The sequence below is a fragment of the Varanus komodoensis genome, unplaced genomic scaffold (assembly GCF_004798865.1).
Source record: "Varanus komodoensis strain SLA01 unplaced genomic scaffold, ASM479886v1 scaffold22, whole genome shotgun sequence".
Lineage (NCBI taxonomy): Eukaryota > Metazoa > Chordata > Lepidosauria > Squamata > Varanidae > Varanus > Varanus komodoensis.
Genome location: NW_025335606.1, coordinates 13,993,537 through 14,011,166, shown reverse-complemented (window position 1 = coordinate 14,011,166; position 17,630 = coordinate 13,993,537). Strand labels below are relative to the sequence as shown.

The 17,630-nt window shown below is 39.8% G+C and overlaps 1 protein-coding gene across 2 annotated transcripts in view; it reads left to right on the top strand.

Annotated features, from left to right (window-relative positions):
• NPR3 (natriuretic peptide receptor 3) overlaps positions 1-17,630 on the top strand; it is a 64,028-nt gene that overhangs the window by 27,305 nt on the left and 19,093 nt on the right. For both annotated transcript variants that reach the window (XM_044431574.1, XM_044431573.1), the window contains exon 4: positions 17,418-17,553. In XM_044431574.1, coding sequence (XP_044287509.1) covers positions 17,418-17,553 — 136 coding nt within the window. The remainder of the gene's footprint in view (positions 1-17,417; positions 17,554-17,630) is intronic.

The following is a 17,630-nucleotide window of genomic DNA, read 5'->3' as shown; positions in this document are numbered from 1 at the left end:
TTTAGCAATATATTGCTTCTGAACACAGAGCTTCCATTTAGCTACCATAACTAATAGCTGTTGATAGGCCTGTGCACCATGACTGTGTCTAATCCTTTTTAAGGCAATCTAAATCTCCTTTAAAGCACATACATTTGCAGTACCAGATCTGGTTTTTCTTGCTTTTGTTGGTTTGAATTATTTTGGGTACAAGAAAAAATAGCACCCTCTGCTCATGATAAAATTAAGGTGTATCCGTAATTTAATTAATTAGTCCATTCATATTAACTCTTCATTTCCTGAATGTGCACATACACACAAAGTCTCACTGCTTGTTAAACCTTCTAACAAATATAAATGTATAGAACTAAAGTTTAACTTTAGTTAATGGAACTCTAGATGCCAACAATTCAATACCTACTTTCTTACTTGAATACCTTTTCAGTCTTTATCAGCTAAAGCCTATACATATGATGTCTTCCAGTAGTTTGATTCTTTTTGCATCCTGGTTTTAATCCAGGGAGCTGAAAAGTGCAGTCCCCCCACACTAAACACTTTCAGATCGTTACTGTGGCTCCATTTCTTTGTAAAATTCCAAAAACAGAATTTTTGCATGTCCAGACTTTTAGTTTCCTACATTTCAAATGCATTGTTATGTCACCTTCAATTGAGGGTACAGGACATGAGTATGCCAGTTCTGTTTATTTTAAGTGGCTTGAAGCACCTTTGTTGTTACTATGTATTACAAGTCATCTCCAACTTATGGTGACCATATGAATGAAAGCCCTCCAAAATATCCTGTCCATGACAGCTCCATTCAGTGCTTCCAAGCCGAGGCTGTGGCTCCCTTTATAGATTCAATCCATCTCATGTTTGTTCTTCCCTTTCATCTTTTGCCTTTAACTTTCCCTAACATGACGGTCTTCACCAGTGAGTCTTGCTTTCTCATGATGTGTCTGAAGTATGACAGCCTCAGTTTTTCATTTTTGCTTCTAGGACAAACTCTGCCTTGATTTTCTCTATGACCCACATGTTTGCTTTTCTGTCGGTCCAGGGTATTTGCACAGCTCTCCTCCAGTACCATGTTTTGACTACATCAGTTTTCTTTCTATTAGCTTTCCTCACTGTCCAGTTTTCACACCCATAGTTTGTGATTGGGAATACAATAGTGAGGATGATCTTGACCTTGGTATCCAGTAAAACATCTTTACACTTGATGATATTTTCTAGTTCCTTCATTGCTGCCCTTCCAAGTCTCAATCTTCTTGAGATTTCTTGGCTGCAGTCTCATTTTGAATTGGTGATTGAGCAGAGGTATGTGAAATCCTTCACAATTCTGATTTCTTCACTGTTAACAGTAAACTTAAGTAATTCTTTTGTGGACATGATTTTTGCTTATGTTTTTGTCAGCTGTAGTACTAATTTTGTACTTTATTTTCTCACTTTTCTCAGGAGTCATTTCTACATTTTAATCAATTTGAATAGGGGCACACATTCTCTTACTGGCTTTAAGAACTCTTACACCCAGTTCACAGTTAAGACAGCTCCCCTGTGATCTCTTTAGGAGTATGTGATGTCATATGAGCTCATGTATGAGGTGTATGTATAATTCTAACAGTGGCAGAAGCTCATAACATGGCCTTGTCTATTGACCATAGTCATATACGTTTAGCCAAGATTTATTGTTCATCACTGTAGCAACTAAGGGAAGATAACTGGCTCCAGGAAGTTGGATAGGATACTGATGAAGTATTCCCACCACATCACTTCTTTGTCCACATTTTACCTTTCATGGTGTAACTGTCTTGCACTGGCTTACCACAGCTGCCTGTTTTTGGCATTAGTACAAAGGTGTACCATATGTAGAAGGCCTTAAATTGTGATTCTGTTCAACCCACAGCCTCCTTGACAGAGAATAGAATTGTCCCATTACTTTAATATGTGCAACCTCCTTTTTGTTTTATCTTCCAATGTACAAGTGTTTAGCATTAATAAATGCTGGCACTGGGCCAAGTCTATAAACCTTGCTGAGCATGTCTAGCTGTTGATAGAAAGAGAATGAATAGAAGGAACTTGGTTTTCCCTTTGCAACAAAAAAGTGAAATCAGCTTAATTCTAGCAGCTTTGGGGAGCAATGGTGTGTCTGATGTGGAGCCAAGTAGTTTGTTTCTCTCCTAAAGACATTAAGATTCAGAATCTATTTAAAGCCATGGAAAAATGCTGTCCAATTGACTTTGTATCTGGTCCTAAATCTGATAAAGTGGCAGTTCAGTTTTCAACAGTAGGAAGACAATATGTAGAACCTGAGAGTTGGGTATATTTATGGGATGTATTGTTCAGTACACTGGCAAGCAAACAGTGCCAGGAGATTATGGCCATATATTTTCTGGCTAATCACTTCAAAAAGAAGTGGTAATAAAAAGGGATGCAGTGGAAAACCTTAATAAGAACTACTGCTTGTGAGAAGGAGAATATACTTTCTTGTTTGTAAGTCATTTGTCACTGAAATTTAGCCCCTTTTTTGGAAAAGTGTTCTTTTAAGATCAGATATGACAGATTTATAATTATTTTCATTGAAAATAATTGAAAGGACAGTCTGTGCTGTAGCAAAATGAGTGCATTCTGGACTCTGAAATATAAGGAAAAAACAGAAATGAATCAGGTACAGGGCTTCCTCCTAGAGATACAGAAACAAGGTAAATAATCAAAGAAAGCAGGGTTGGGAAACTGTTTTTGTGCAAAGGCCATATTGCTTTAGGGCAGTCTGTAGGGGGTAGCAGTGCACAGGGCACCCTACTTTCCCTCTTTCTACCATGCCATTCTCCGTTGCCAAAAGGGAAGGCCAAGTATGAGATGGATTAAAACTGAAAAGGAAGCCACAGCGTTGAACCTAGAAGGAGATGAATGGAGATATCACAGGATATTTTGGAGGGCTTTCATTCATAGGGTTGCCATAAATCGAAGATGACTTGATGGCACGTAACAACAACAAGGACTTCATGAATGTCTTAGGGCATGTTTACACTACAAATATAAATCTGAAATATGTCTTTAAGTATTTATATCCCACCTTTCTATTTTACATAAACTGTTTTAAGGTGAAATCTTGGCACCATACAGAATGCCAATCCCAATAAATGATAATGATAAGAACTTTCCCAAAGTGTTCTACATAAAAGCATTTTATTACTAGTATGCAGATCTTCAGCACATAGAGATCAAAAGAACAATTTCAATGGCCAGTGCAAAGAAATAGAAGAAAACAAAAGAGGGGAAACAATAGATCTCTTCCAGAAGATCCGAAAAATCAAAGGGAAATTCAAACCTAGATTAGGAATGCTATAAGATGAATAGGGAGAAATACTATCTGACCAGGTTACAATCAAGAGCAGGTTGAACAATATAAAGAAGAGCTATACAGAAGAGATAGAAGGATGACTGTATGGGACTTTATAGGTAAAAACAACTAACTAAGCTAAGAATACCACAGGGAGGATTAATGGAAAATTTCCGCTATGACTTCATTATTTCTAGAAATGTAATATATCTAGTTTTTCTATAAAAGTCCTGTTCTTACACAATTTTGAGAAATCATTTGGTGGAGTAAAGGCTGGGTAACAGTATATAAACACTTTGTCTACGTTCTGAAACAACATATTTCATCACCTAAACCTGTTCAATTTGTTTGATTTTTCCCAAGGAAAACCAGAAATGGTCCTTGGGGAAGAAATGGGATGGGGGGAGGGGAATTCCCCCCCCGCCCCGGCGGAACTGAAATTTGGAATTGTACAGTGTGGCATAATGTTATTCCTCCTTTCTGACATGATCTGCCTGCTTGATGATGTCATTTGATATCAACTGGCTGGCACCAATTGTCAGTGTGGAGATGGCCTTCACAGGGCTGGAGCTGCGGTGGTAGCAAGAGAAGTAGCTGAGGAGACTGCTTTAAGTATGTTTGGGGGAGCTAGGTGGTAGGAAAACTGAAAATTTTGGTTATGTACAGCTTTATTGTGCATGGTCTGAAGCTCTAGATTAATTCCAAGCATAGGAGTATATTTGTAATATAGGAATCCAGACTCCCTACAGATGTGAGCATTATAAACAGACATTTTGATCAATAAGATGACCTATTAAAAAGGTTGGAGGTGTCAAGCACCATCTGAGCAAATGCTTTCTTTGTTTTAATGTTATTTTTAAGTGAATATATTCCAAATTTTGCATCAGTGTTACATCAAATTATATATTGTTAAATTGTAGGTAAGAGGTAAAAGTTTATAAAGATCTAAATTTCAGCCTAAATTATTGAATTAAGCAGTGATTGTATATAGTAAAATCAAATGTTCTTTCCAAAATCCTGTATAGGGCCCAGAGTATTTTGTATGGAAAGGGGGTATTATACTGATTATCCTTCATATTCATATAAACAGCAAAATGAAATAAACCCATGAAATGAGTCATGTTTACTTTGATCCCTTGCCATTTCCAATTTATGATTTTTTTTCCTATTAAAGTTGTTATACCATATTATAGTCTATATACAATAATAACCTATTTCCTGACTGGAAGAGATTGGATTAAACATAGATTCAAAAAGATTAGAGTTGTCAATATAAATAATGGCTAAAGAAATGGAAAAAAAGACCTTTTCTGTAACTACAACTCTGCCTTGCTGACCTGCTTTGTTCCTACTGCCCACATGTTGGTTCCTGACATGATATAGTTAGAGCTACTAGAGCCCCACTCAGAACTCAGTTGCATCATGTTTTAATCCTGATGAATGCTCTTTGGTAATCAAGTGCTTCTTCTTAAAGGAGCCCTGCTAGACTGTTGCTTGAGGTAACTGCTCTTAGGAACAAGTTGGTTCCTTGTTATCCCTCCTTGCCTCAGAGGTTGACTGTTCTGCCCCTTGAGGTAGATAAGAGTTAGGGTTAGGGTACAAGGGCCCTCTGAGGCAGCTGTTCCCTTTTTTTAAGGTAGAAACTATTACTCTGAAGAGGAATCCCCAGATGAATCATGGCAGACATCCAATTTATTGGATTTATTACTGTTATTCATCACCCAGAGAGCTTTAGCTATTGAGCAGTTTGGAAGATGATAGGCAGGGAGGCAGGGATGGATGGATGGATAAACAGACAGATAGGCTTGCTGGTAGATTTAGAAACGATAAAGCATTTCTTCATATGGTTCATAGTTAAACTATGGAATGTGCTTCTACAAGACCAATAGTGATGTGGGGTTGGATGGAGGAGGAGGCTATCAATGGCTAGAAGTCTTGATGGCTATTTGCTGTTCCAGTATGAGAGGCATATGCCTAGCCACACCAGCTGCTGGGCAATTAGAGCAGCAGGTGCTATTACACTCATATGCTCCCTGTGGAAGCCTCTGGAAGCTGGTTTATCCACTGTGTGAAAGAAGTGCTGGGTTAGATAGACAGCTGATCTGATCCAGCATGGCTCTTCCTATGTTTTTAATATCAAGGGCCCATATTTACCAGGTGCAGGGGGAACTTGGGCCAAAGGGTGCTGTTGCACTCATATTCTTTTTGTGAGTTTTCAGTGGGCAGCTCACTGATCACTGTTTGAACAGAGTACTGGACTAGATGCACTGTGGTCTGATTCATCATGGCTTTTCTTATGTCCTTTGTACTGGTGATATCCCAAAAATAATATTTACAATTATTTGAGAGAAGTGTATTACTGTGAATCTAGCCAATTTACTGCTGCATATATAATCAATTACTGTCACAAATGTATTTAAAACACTGCCATCATATGTGGCTCACCTAATCAGAGAAGGATGTTTCCTTCAGTGTAAATCCTGAATAACACAGATGGCCAGTTCCTAACAGTCTGCTGTCTGATCAATGTAAAGATGTGGTGCATCCTATATCCCACAATGTTTGTAACTTGGCAACTAGGCAATAATATATTGTGGACTGTAAAGCAAGTGTTGAGATGTGTCCCTTTCATAGTCCTCTATCTTTTGCAAAACTATGTTTGTCGAATCACAACTCTTCAGAGATGTCTGGATCTTTGCCTGAACTGCACAGGTGCCCCACCCCTAAAGTTATATTGACATGAGCTCCTCCAGCTAGTAAAAATGCTCATTTTTCACTGCCTTCTCCTTCTCTTTCTTTCTGCCTTTCCTCCCCTAAACTAGATCTCTTCCACCATTACCATTCAAGATTCCCTTTTGATACACAGACCCCTGAATTATAGCGTATGTTGCCCTTATATTAACAGTTGATGAGCAGTTCAAGGGTATTCTCTTATATATTTAAACCAGACCTGGAGATAACAATGTTTTCAAGAGAGGGTCAAGTAAAATACAGGACCACCATGGAATCAATCTCTCTCACTTCACAACCCATTTCTTTTGACCTGACTATCAGTTCATGACCAAGGCACAAAGCTTCTTTATCTATGTTCACCATCTCTTGGCTGTGTTTCCTGCATTATTCCTGGATAATTTTTTATTCTGTTATGCTCTATTTTTGTGAGCTCTAGTAAAGGAAGTAGTAGCCACTGATAGCTTCCCTCATGCATCTGGCCAGTCCTTTTTTAACACCATCCAGATTGGTGGCCATCCCCACTTTCCATGGCAGCAAATTCCATAGTTTACATGTTGTGTAAAGTACTTCCTTTTATCTGCTCTAAGCCTTCAGGCTGTGGTGCTTCAGATGGGGAGCCAATGACACTGGGAAATGCTGTCAAGATACATCATAAGCTGGTGGGCCCAGCTGCCTCCCCGCCCCATCCACTGGAATACCCCCTGTACCTCTTTCCCCTGTTCTCTCATATGACCTCAGGGAAGCAGCCAGCATGGTTCTGTTTGCAGCAAGGGATGGGGCTCTGAATGCAGACCTGCAGCTCCAAGGCCAGAACTTTTTTCCAAACTTGGATCTGAGAATCTCCCTGTCTCAGTATATTAGTGTGCAATATAAAAATACCCAAACTGTATTATAAGAAAAGTAGCAAAAAAGATAACAAAGAATTAAAAGTCAGATATATCTTGCAATGGAAATTTCTTTAATATTTAAGGATATACAACTTCTTTTGAATTAGATTGATTTGAGAATTGGGGATTCCAAGGAACAGTGTTGGTCCTAGAAAGATTAAGAAGTAAACAATGGGTATGGAGTAGAACTTGGTTGTGCAGTGCTTATTCCTTTCTTAACCCAAAGGTCACATATCCATAATATGAGGGCTTGCCTGAATTTTTTACCATGTTCTCTATATACCCAATTTATAATCATCACTGAAATCAGTTGATGCCATGAATATCTAACATCTCTGAAAAATCAAACTATTTACTACAAATACAGTTAAGACATTTAACATTAAGCAACATAAACTTTTTGGTTGTTTCCTCTTTATATCCTATTTTACATATCTCTAAACATAACTCATGTTTCTGTGGTCAAATTGTCCTTTGAGTGGGCATAATATCTACATGTTTGATTTAATGGGTTTATAAAAGTAACTACTATACTGTTTCTTTGATGTTGTTTATGTAAATTCCCTGGATTTATTTTTTAGATATTGTATAAAGCATGGATGATGCTGAAGACAGTACAGAGTGATATGACTATACTCTTCTGGATGTTCAAAGAAATGATACTTCTGGGGGCTTTTTTATTATGTCCTACAGTACAGTAGTGGAAGGAGAGAGCTGAAGTCAATAGCTTAAAAAATAGTGGTTTTACTAAACCATGCATCAAATTTGCAGTTATTTTTGATAAATATCACCTAAATTGGACTGTTATATATAACATATACAAAGTTGTCTCATACTGAATCAGCCCAATTAGTTCATCTTGCTCAGTCCTGTCTACTCAGATTGGCAGCAGCTGTCTAGGATTGGGCAAGAGGTTTTTCTCTCCATTGCTGTGTCAGGGCTGCAGGCTTGCACATTTCTTCCCTGTTTCTGTTGCCAGTATTTCCCATGGTGACCTCATCTCACCCATTGGAAATCTTTAAAATAGACTGCTGAAGGAAATGCCATTGACCTTAGGAAGAGATAAGGGCTCATCAACATGCACAAATATTGCAGAAACTTCTTAACTGTTCACAGTGAACATCACACATGATGTTTTCTTCAAGGTCCTCGAGTACCATTTGTATCCTCTTTCACTGTAATATGATAACCAAATTTCTGGCATTCAGTGCCTATTCTCTAGCTCTGGTTGTGCAACAGAAGAATTGATCTGATCAGTATGGTGGATGATCTACACTGGCAACTGGACAGGAGGAATGTGTGTCTGTTGGTTTTGCTGGACCTTTCAGCAGCTTCCAGTACCACTAATTATGATATCCTTCTGGGGCATTTCTGAGCCGTTTTTGGGAGGCACTGTTATACAGTGGCTCTGATCCTTTTTGGATGGGCAATTTCTGAAGGTGGTGCTGGTAGATTCACGTTCAGTACCAGGGCTGTTGGATTGTGGTGTCACTCAGGGTTCCATCTTATTTGTTGGCGACATACAGGTATGTGAGGGGATGTCACACAGATATGGGTAGAGACCTGTTCTCCCCTGCAGAGGAAGGCAGGAGGCGCTCCAGCGGAGCAAAGCTCAGGGAACCCAGGTTCCATTTAGATGCCAGGAAGCACTTCCTGATAGTTAGGACCCTGAGAGTGTGGAATGGGCTTCCATGAGAGGTTGTTGAGGCCCCATTGGTGAGGATGTTCAAAGATAGGCTCAACATGCACATGGCCCCTTCTGACTCACTCTGTTTCTTTGTTTCTATGTTATTGCCTAATCTATTTAACAAATACATTGAATTGCTCAGAGAGATTGTCCAGAGTGTGGGGATTTGGCGCCATCAGTATGCTGACAACATCTTTTCTTTGCTTCTAAATCCAAGGATGCTGTCCTTGTTCTAAATTAGTGTCTGTTGTCAGTAATGGACGGGATGATGGTTAACAGAACAACTTTTAATCCAGACAAGATAGGCTGATATACTAGAAAAGACAGATCAAGAAATAGGGGCTTAACTGCACTGGGAGAGGTTATACTCCCCCTGAAGACTCACAGTTTGTGTGTAGTTCTGGACTTGGTGCTGAAACTGAATGCCTGGGTTACAGAGGAGGCCAGAAGTGTGTTGACACAGCTGAAGCTAGTGCACCAACTGCACTCTTTCTTAGAGATGTCTGATCTGGCTAAGGTCACTAATGTCATGGTTACAGCTCATTAGGATAACTTCAGTGCACTATGTTGCCTTAGCAAATGGTTCAGAAACTTCAGCTGGTTCAGAATGCTGCTGCCAGATTATTAACCAGAGATGTTTACAGGAAACAAGTGACTCCTCCTTTGTTAGAACACTGGTTACTGGTCTATTTCCAGTGGCACAATTCAGAGTACTTGTTTTTACCTACGGAGTCCCATACAGCTCTATAGGTAACAACCAGGCTCCCTGAAAGACTACCTTCTTTCATATCAGCCTGCCTGCTTCTTAAGATCTTCAAGAGGTGCCCTTCTTTCAATTCCATAAACTCCAGAAGCAAGTTGGCATCAGTGTGAGAGAGGGTTTCCTTTGTAGTTGCTCCTGGCTGTGGAACTCCCTGATAAAAGACGCTAGGTTCTCTACCTTTCTGCTGTCCTTTGGTGGCAGGCAAAGACAATTTTATTCAAGGAGACCTTTGGCATGTAAGTGGGTATAATGGGTTGAATACTGCTTTTATGCTGTTTTGCTTTTATTGTATTTTGATGCATTGCTTTATTGTTGCTTTAATTAAATTTTATAATTGTAAGCCCTTTTGTCACAGAGGTGTGCTTTGAAAATGAAGGCCAGCCATGTACAAGATCATCACATTAGCCAGGACAGCACTGCCTACATTTAACATCACATCAAAGAAAAGGATTCTAGCCTAGCCTTCCCCTGAACATGCTTGGTTGTTAGATATATATTTTACACACACACACACACAGGATTTATATGATCATGTCCATCTGCAGGTGGATATGGGTGCCTTGCTTAGGAGTGTCTTGCTTATATCTCAGCTTCTCCAAAAAGCTTGCTCTGCTCTCTCTGCCTGCTTTAATTCCCATGATCTACTTTCATCTACTAACCATTTGCTGTAGCACTAGGCATCTGTGGAAAAGGACAAAGGAGCCTTCATTTGCTCTGTCTTTTATAATTAGCGTAATCCTATTCTTTTTTTTACTGTTCCAATAAATGAATGCTTTAAATTCTTGACTATTATTTGAGAATATTTGATCAATACCAGCCCTAGATGAGGTTGCTAAAGGAATGCTGGGTGGATACTATTGCTGTCTTGGCAGAGCTTTTCTTTCCATAGCTGTTGCTTTTCCACAATCTTCTTGCAGGTTTAGAATGATTAGGATGATTCATTTCTTTTATCTTAGAACCAAACATGTTCTTACTTATTGAAGCTTATAAATATGGGGAAAATCTGGACATTATCCAGTGTTGTTACCTTGCTAGTGTTAAGGATGATGCACTAGTTAGCATAAACCATTACTAGCACAGATATTAATATTTGACTAGCAAAGAGGAAGTGTGCTAACACTGGTTTATACTAGTGCAACATCATTAAAAGTAGCATTGTGCCAGTATTGAACTTTGCTATTAATTTGCTTTCCTGCTAATATAAAATGAGGGACATTTTAGTGAAGATGAAAAGTGAAGATGAAAAGATGTGTGGTGTAGTGGTTAAGAGCATGGGACTGGGACTCAGACGATCTGGGTTCTAGTCCCTGCTCAGCCATGAAGCCAACTGGGTGACTTTGGGCCATAGACTCTCAGCCCAACCTACCTCACAGGGTTGTTGTTGTGGGGATAAGATGTAGGAGGAGAATGATGTAAGCCGCCTTGAGCCCTTTGAGGAAAAAGGCAGGATATAAATTGAAAAATATAAATAAATAAATAAATAAATAAATAAATAAATAAATAAATAAATAAATAAAGTCCTAGAGTGCAGAAGTCAACTGCAAAGGATGACAGCACTTCTGCCCCTTTAATAGTTCAGCAGAACAGTGACTTTCAGTGGTATAGTGTGTTATATAAGCTATACCTCCTGAAAATCTCTCTTCTGCACAACTATTAAAGGGGCAGGAGCCCTTTCCTCTCTGTTACTGGCTGTCCTAGGATTTTTTGCTGGTAGAACAGGAGAAAAGAAGAACACATGTCTAAGTGTCAAACTAGTTCTGTCAGGAAAGGTATCTACCATTTTTTAAAATGCAAACTGCATTAGCTGATATTTAATGAGATTACAGCAGCCATGAAGAATTAAATTAACCCCTTCCTACCCAGAGCCTTCCTCAGAAGCTAATATTTCCTGCTGTTCCCCCCACCTCCATTGCTGCAAAGACTGTGGCTGGAGGTGTTGCTTGGCAACTGGCAGAAAAAGATTTACCTTCCTCATCCCACTCATACACAGTGAAGATTACTTTGTAGGCTTTGTTGCCCAGTAGGTGGTGGCCAAAGGATGATGCCAGGGCAGAGTAAGGCAGAGGGCATGAAATGCAGGATAAATCATTTGGGACCATATAGCTAACATTCATTTTTATTAATGAATATGATTTTTTGTGAGACTGTTTGTGGGCCAATTTGAGAACTTGTTGGAGCTATAACATAGGATATTTAAATTCTGTTTCTTTACCTAAATACAACAGTAAGAAACAGATAAAATAAAAGCAAAAGGGGGCACTATCAAAGAGAGAAGAAAAGAATACACACACATGCATATCATATATTGCAACCATGTGCAATAATAATTTTTATCACCCTCATTTCAGAAAGAAAAGAATGGAAAAGGGGGATTGGAACAGGTGCACTCAAATGTGGCAAAAGCACTAAGTCCACTGAGCAATCTGTGGGTGTTTAGGCTTCTCTTTTGAATGATGAAAGCTCTCATTATCCACTTTTGCTGTCTGTCTGTTCATCCATGATAGGGATGTTATTTAAGAGCACATGAACATCTATTGTTATCTCAGATTTTTCAACAACAACATTTATACGACCAAGTACTTCCCACCAAAAAGAAGCCACTAAAGGACATACCCATGTTAAATGTCTTAGTAAGGCATTATTATAAGTCATTAGTAAGGCATTATTATAAGTCAGCACCTTCGTAAAAATTCTCTGTGGTGGTGTGTATACACAAAACATCAGGGTTTTTTTTTAATCAGCCTTTAAATCTACAGAAATTATCCACATGAAAATGACAGAAGCTTTCCATATAAAAGAATTCCAGCACTTTATTCTTTTCCTTTTTGAAATCCTAAACATCTCCTTTACTGCCTAAAAGGCTTTTTATAAAAATCTATTTTAGGTTCTGCTTTTTCTGAAGAACCAATTCATTCCTGCAACAATGCAGGAATTATAAGCAAATAAATTTTAATTGAGAAGTAATCCCCTGTCCAACCCCAAGCAAATACTAGTTTCAGAAGATGGATTTGCTAAGTATCTTAGCAAGGTAAGAAAGAGTTAAATGCCCTCTTCATGTCTGTTTTGATCTTGTTATAATTGTCAGCCCCACTTCCAGCTGATGCAGTTTGAATTTTAACAACCTGCACAGTCTGGTTAGGCTCTAAGCAGGATAATGTGCCATGTAAATAGCACTCAAGACTATCCATAGCACTTTTATTCTCAGACTTATACAGGAATATACATTTTCTTTTTTATACATGCACACACACTTTTATTTCTCCATCAGTACTAGCTTCTTTGGGGCTTTTGCCTACTAATTAGAGGAACCATTCTCTGAAACCAAAAAGGGAGAAATCTTCCATCTGTTTTCCAATAGGCATGATAGGGACAACTGGAAGATATCTCATCTGACCCCACATCCTGAAATTCCTTATTTCTCAGCCCAGTGCGGTTATTTTGGGGCCAATCCTCTGGCCACAAGAATGTATGAATGACCAAAGAAAAATTTGGAGCCCCAGGTCCAATGTCAGAAAAGTAGTCTGAGCTCATGCCTCTGAATTACCAGTGCTTTCCCTTTGTCCTTGCAGCCAGCATAGTTCTTTCTGCACTGGCAACAGCTTTGAAGTTGCAAGTGTAACTTTGGAGCAGATATGGGGAAGAGCATGGTTCTGCCAGGACCCATTCCTGGAGGAATGGGTGTAAATCACTTACATGGCTGAAATAAGACATATCTGGGGTTTGGAGGATGACGGAAGCATGGAGTCAAACTCTGTGTTCTTCCCATCTTCTATTGGATGCCTGTAATCCTCCAAAATATAGACAGCCAGTTTGGATGGCAGCCTTCGTATTTTAAAGTCATGCACCAGTGCTGTATCAGCTCACTGGCTTTACATTTCTTGTTACTTAAATTTAGTTGTTGCCTTAACCGTTTTATAAATTCCTTATGCTTCACAAGCTAGAATTTCTGAGTTCTAATTATACAGAATTATAAATGCTTAAGCACTTTATGCTTACGGTGCTCTTCTGTAAACACTCATTGTACACACAATTCTGCTGACATTTGCTCTAATTTAAAGTAGCAGAATTACAGAACAGAAAATAGTTCAGCAATCTGCCTTTGCATTTTTCTGTTGTCATGTGCCTGAAGAATACCACATTAAATGTTTGAAAAACCCATCTTATTCTATCTTGAGTTCTGCTTAAAATTCCAATGTGTACTTGAAATGTATGGGGATAAGAAAGAGTAAGACAAAACTAAAGTGAAAAATGATACCATAAATTTTGTACTGGAGACAAACTATCATTCTAATGGCTTCTCACCATTCTTCCGGATCTACTGGTGGTTTCCTGACTGACCAAGGTAAATGTAACCCTGAGAGCGTGAAAAGAACAGCTGGATTCCTTGTAGCATAGCACTGACAAGGAATCTGCTATAAAACACAAAGTATTCGTTTGCTTTGGGGATTTGTAGTAGAAAGCAACATTTCATTTAGCTCATGCCACTTACTGAAAGAGCCACAAAAGATGAACTTTTTTCTCTCCACTATAGAAAACATGCTACAGGACAAGATTGCACTATTATTCATGATCCAGCCATGTATTTGTGCCAGAGTGGGGGCTGGGGGGAGTCTGTTGAGCAAGATCCAGAATCAGCAGATGCAAGAAGATAGAAAGCTAGGGAATATAATCATTAAACAAACAAATCAACAAGCAAAGTCAGAAAAAACTTCCTCTCTAAATGAACATAATGGGGAAAAATTTTCATAACCTGTGAAGTATACCATTTAAAAAGGCAATTAAACATGTGTGCTGTCGTGTCATGAGCAATACCAGATCATTTTAGCACTATTCTATCAGAACCTAAAAAGAGAAAGTAGAAACGAGCTGGATTCCACTATTGATTCAGAGGTTTTAAGGGAGACACCAACGCTACCGTCTGGTCCAGAATTATTGGATGAATTTCAGTTATTGCGGCCCGATGATGTGGACAAGGTGCTTGGACGAGTACGTCCTACCACTTGCCTTTTGGACCCTTGCCCGTCTTGGTTAATAAAGGATTCCAAGCACGGGATTGGAACCTGGATCTTGGAAGTGGTTAACGCTTCTCTGAGGGAGGGTCGGGTGCCTGCCCCTTTAAAGGAGGCGGTAGTCCGACCGGTCCTGAAGAAGGCATCACTGGATCCAGGGATGGCCACTAATTATAGACCAGTGGCCAACATCCCGTTTCTGAGCAAGGTGTTAGAGCGAGTGGTGGCGGGACAACTCCAAGCACTCTTGGATGAAACTGATTATCTGGACCCATTTCAGTCCGGCTTCAGACCCGGGTATGGTACTGAATCTGCCTTGGTCGCCCTGTACGATGACCTGTACAGGAAGAAGGACAGGGGGAGTGCGTCCCTGTTGGTTCTCCTGGACCTCTCAGCAGCTTTCGATACCATCGACCATGGTATCCTTCTGGATAGGCTTGCGGGATTGGGGGTCAGAGGCACCGCCTTGCGGTGGTTCTGCTCCTATCTCAACGGCCGATTCCAGAAGGTGGTGCTGGGGGACTATGGCTCTGCGCCATGGCAGCTTTACCATGGAGTACCGCAGGGGTCCATTTTGTCCCCTTTGCTGTTCAACATCTACATGAAATTGCTGGGAGAGGTCATCAGGAGGTGTGGGCTGCGGAACCATCAGTACACTGATGATACCCAGCTCTACCTCTCGTTTTCCACCAATCCAGGTGAGGCAGTGGCTGTACTGAACCGGTGCCTGGCCGAGGTAATGGGCTGGATGAGGGCCAATAAACTGAAGCTCAATCCAGACAAGACGGAGGTCCTGTTGGTTGGCAGTTCGGGCTTCGGAGAAGGTGAATTGAACCTTGTACTGAACGGGGTTGCACTCCCTCCTAGGGACAAGGTCCGCAGCTTGGGAGTGCTCCTCGACCCGGAGCTTTCACTCGAAGCTCAGGTGACAACAGCGGCGAGGAGCGCTTTCCTCCAGCTTCGGCTGATTCATCAGCTGCGTCCCTACCTGGAGTACGACTGCCTTGCAACAGTGACTCATGCGCTGGTGACTTCCCGTCTTGACTTCTGTAATGCGCTCTACGTGGGGCTACCCTTGAAGACGGTCCGGATACTTCAGTTGGTTCAGAATAGAGCTGCCAGGCTGCTGACGGGGACTGGACGTTATGTTCACATGACTTCAGTTCTCCGTCAGCTTCACTGGCTCCCCATTGAAGTCCGGGCCCAATTCAAGGTGTTGGTAATGACCTATAAAGCCCTAAACGGCTTGGGTCCTGGTTACCTGAAGGAGCACTTACATCCATATATGTCCAGTCGCCCCCTGAGATCGGCAGGAGAGGCCCTTCTCCGGGAGCCCTCCGGGAGAGAAATTAGGGTGGGTACTCGGAGGAGGGCTTTCTCAGCGGTGGCGCCTAAGTTATGGAATGCGCTCCCCAGAGAGGTCCGCCTGGCGCCGTCGTTATTTGTTTTTCGGCGCCAGGCAAAGACCTTTTTATTTAAGCAACATTTTAAATGTTAATACTACTGAATTTTATCTGGCCAGGGCAGCTTAATTTATATTGTGTGTTTTAAATTATTATGATTATTTTTATATGTATATTTTAACTTATTGGTTTTATTTATTGTTGTAAACCGCCCCGAGGCTTCGGCGAATGGGGCGGCATAAAAATGTTTTAATAAATAAATAAATAAATAAATAAATAAATAAATAATAGATTATCAATGTGTAACTCAAGCTGAGTAATTGTAGACCTAGGGGCAGTCCAGGAGAGACTGCAAGTTTGTGAAAAGCCTGACTCCAGAAAGAGGCATCAAATATTTCTGATTACTTGCTGCTGACAACTAATTCAACTAATAGTCTAAGATGTTCCTTGTTGCCTCTAGTTAAGTTGCTATGAGCATGTAGATTGAACCAAAAGATGTATTATGCTAACCATCTACTATGTGAACTTTAAGTTGTCTGATTGTTTTGGGGACTAGTACAACATCCTTTTCATGGGCTGTGAACTCCCAAGAGCCCATTCTTTACATCATTTTTATTTGCTGGTTAATGTCTGCTGCAGGACCCAAATTGAAATGAAAGTAGTTTGCCACTGCCAAGAGAGAAGAAAGCATTACAAAATAGTGGGTAAGATGTAGATTGGGATTTACTGATAGATCTGTGGGTAATTTCAAATAGGTTTGCAAACATTTCTGACTCTTAGTTGTTTAACAGTAGAAATGGTTCCAAACTCAAATTATACTACCAAAATGAAGAGAGCTGAGTGATTTTTTTTTGTAGCATGGCTATGAATTCTGCCCAGTTCTAGTATTCAAAACACTTTCCTGAACTCAAAATTCTTTATAACTAAGTGAACACCTTTTCCACCTGACTCCAGCAGGTGGTTGTTGAGATCTAGTTAAAAAAACAATAACAATTGATCCCCCAAGTCTGAAATTACCCTTATTGAAGGATAACTCCAAGTGTGACTTCCTATACTTAGCAAATCCCAGAAGCAGTTGCAATAATCCTTCTCTATCCTATTAAAGTATTAATCATAGAGTTATTTAATTAATTTTTCTGCTACAGAGCTCAGATATCTTTAGGAAATTAATATATATCCTAACTTCTATACTGACATGGATGAAAACTGTATTAGAATAACCATTTGAGATTTCATGCAAATCGGTCCCTACATGTAAACACAGTGTCATAATATGTCAATGGAAGTTGGTGCCTCTCATGAATTTTGTAACCTGATTTCAATATCACAATGAAGGCTACAGGACAAAATATGGCATATAACAGTCATCTGGCCTGCATTTTTGTATCTGGCCTGTGAGGAATTTGGAATTTCTATCACTAAGAAGAAAATGATCCAATTTTGTTTTAATGCTATGTGAGATATGGTTTCTTTAGCTATATTTTGTTCTCCAAACAGTTGACTTAGGTTAATTGGTTGATCAGTTTATATCAAATTACAATTTTGTTGTACTTTGCAAATGGCCCCTTTGTTATGGCTCAAATAGAAATGAAGCTTTGCTTGGTCTGCTTTGTTTCTAGGTCAACATGTTTGTGGAAGGATTCCATGATGCTGTTGTCCTGTATGTCCTAGCTTTAAGGGAAGTTCTGAAGAATGGCTTCACAAAAAAGGATGGAGAAAAGATTGTCCATCAGACATGGAATAGGACATATGAAGGTAAGAGCAACTGAATGTTCCATGTGACATTGTTATATTCACATCTTGGCAAAGGTTGTAAATTTTTTACTTTTGAC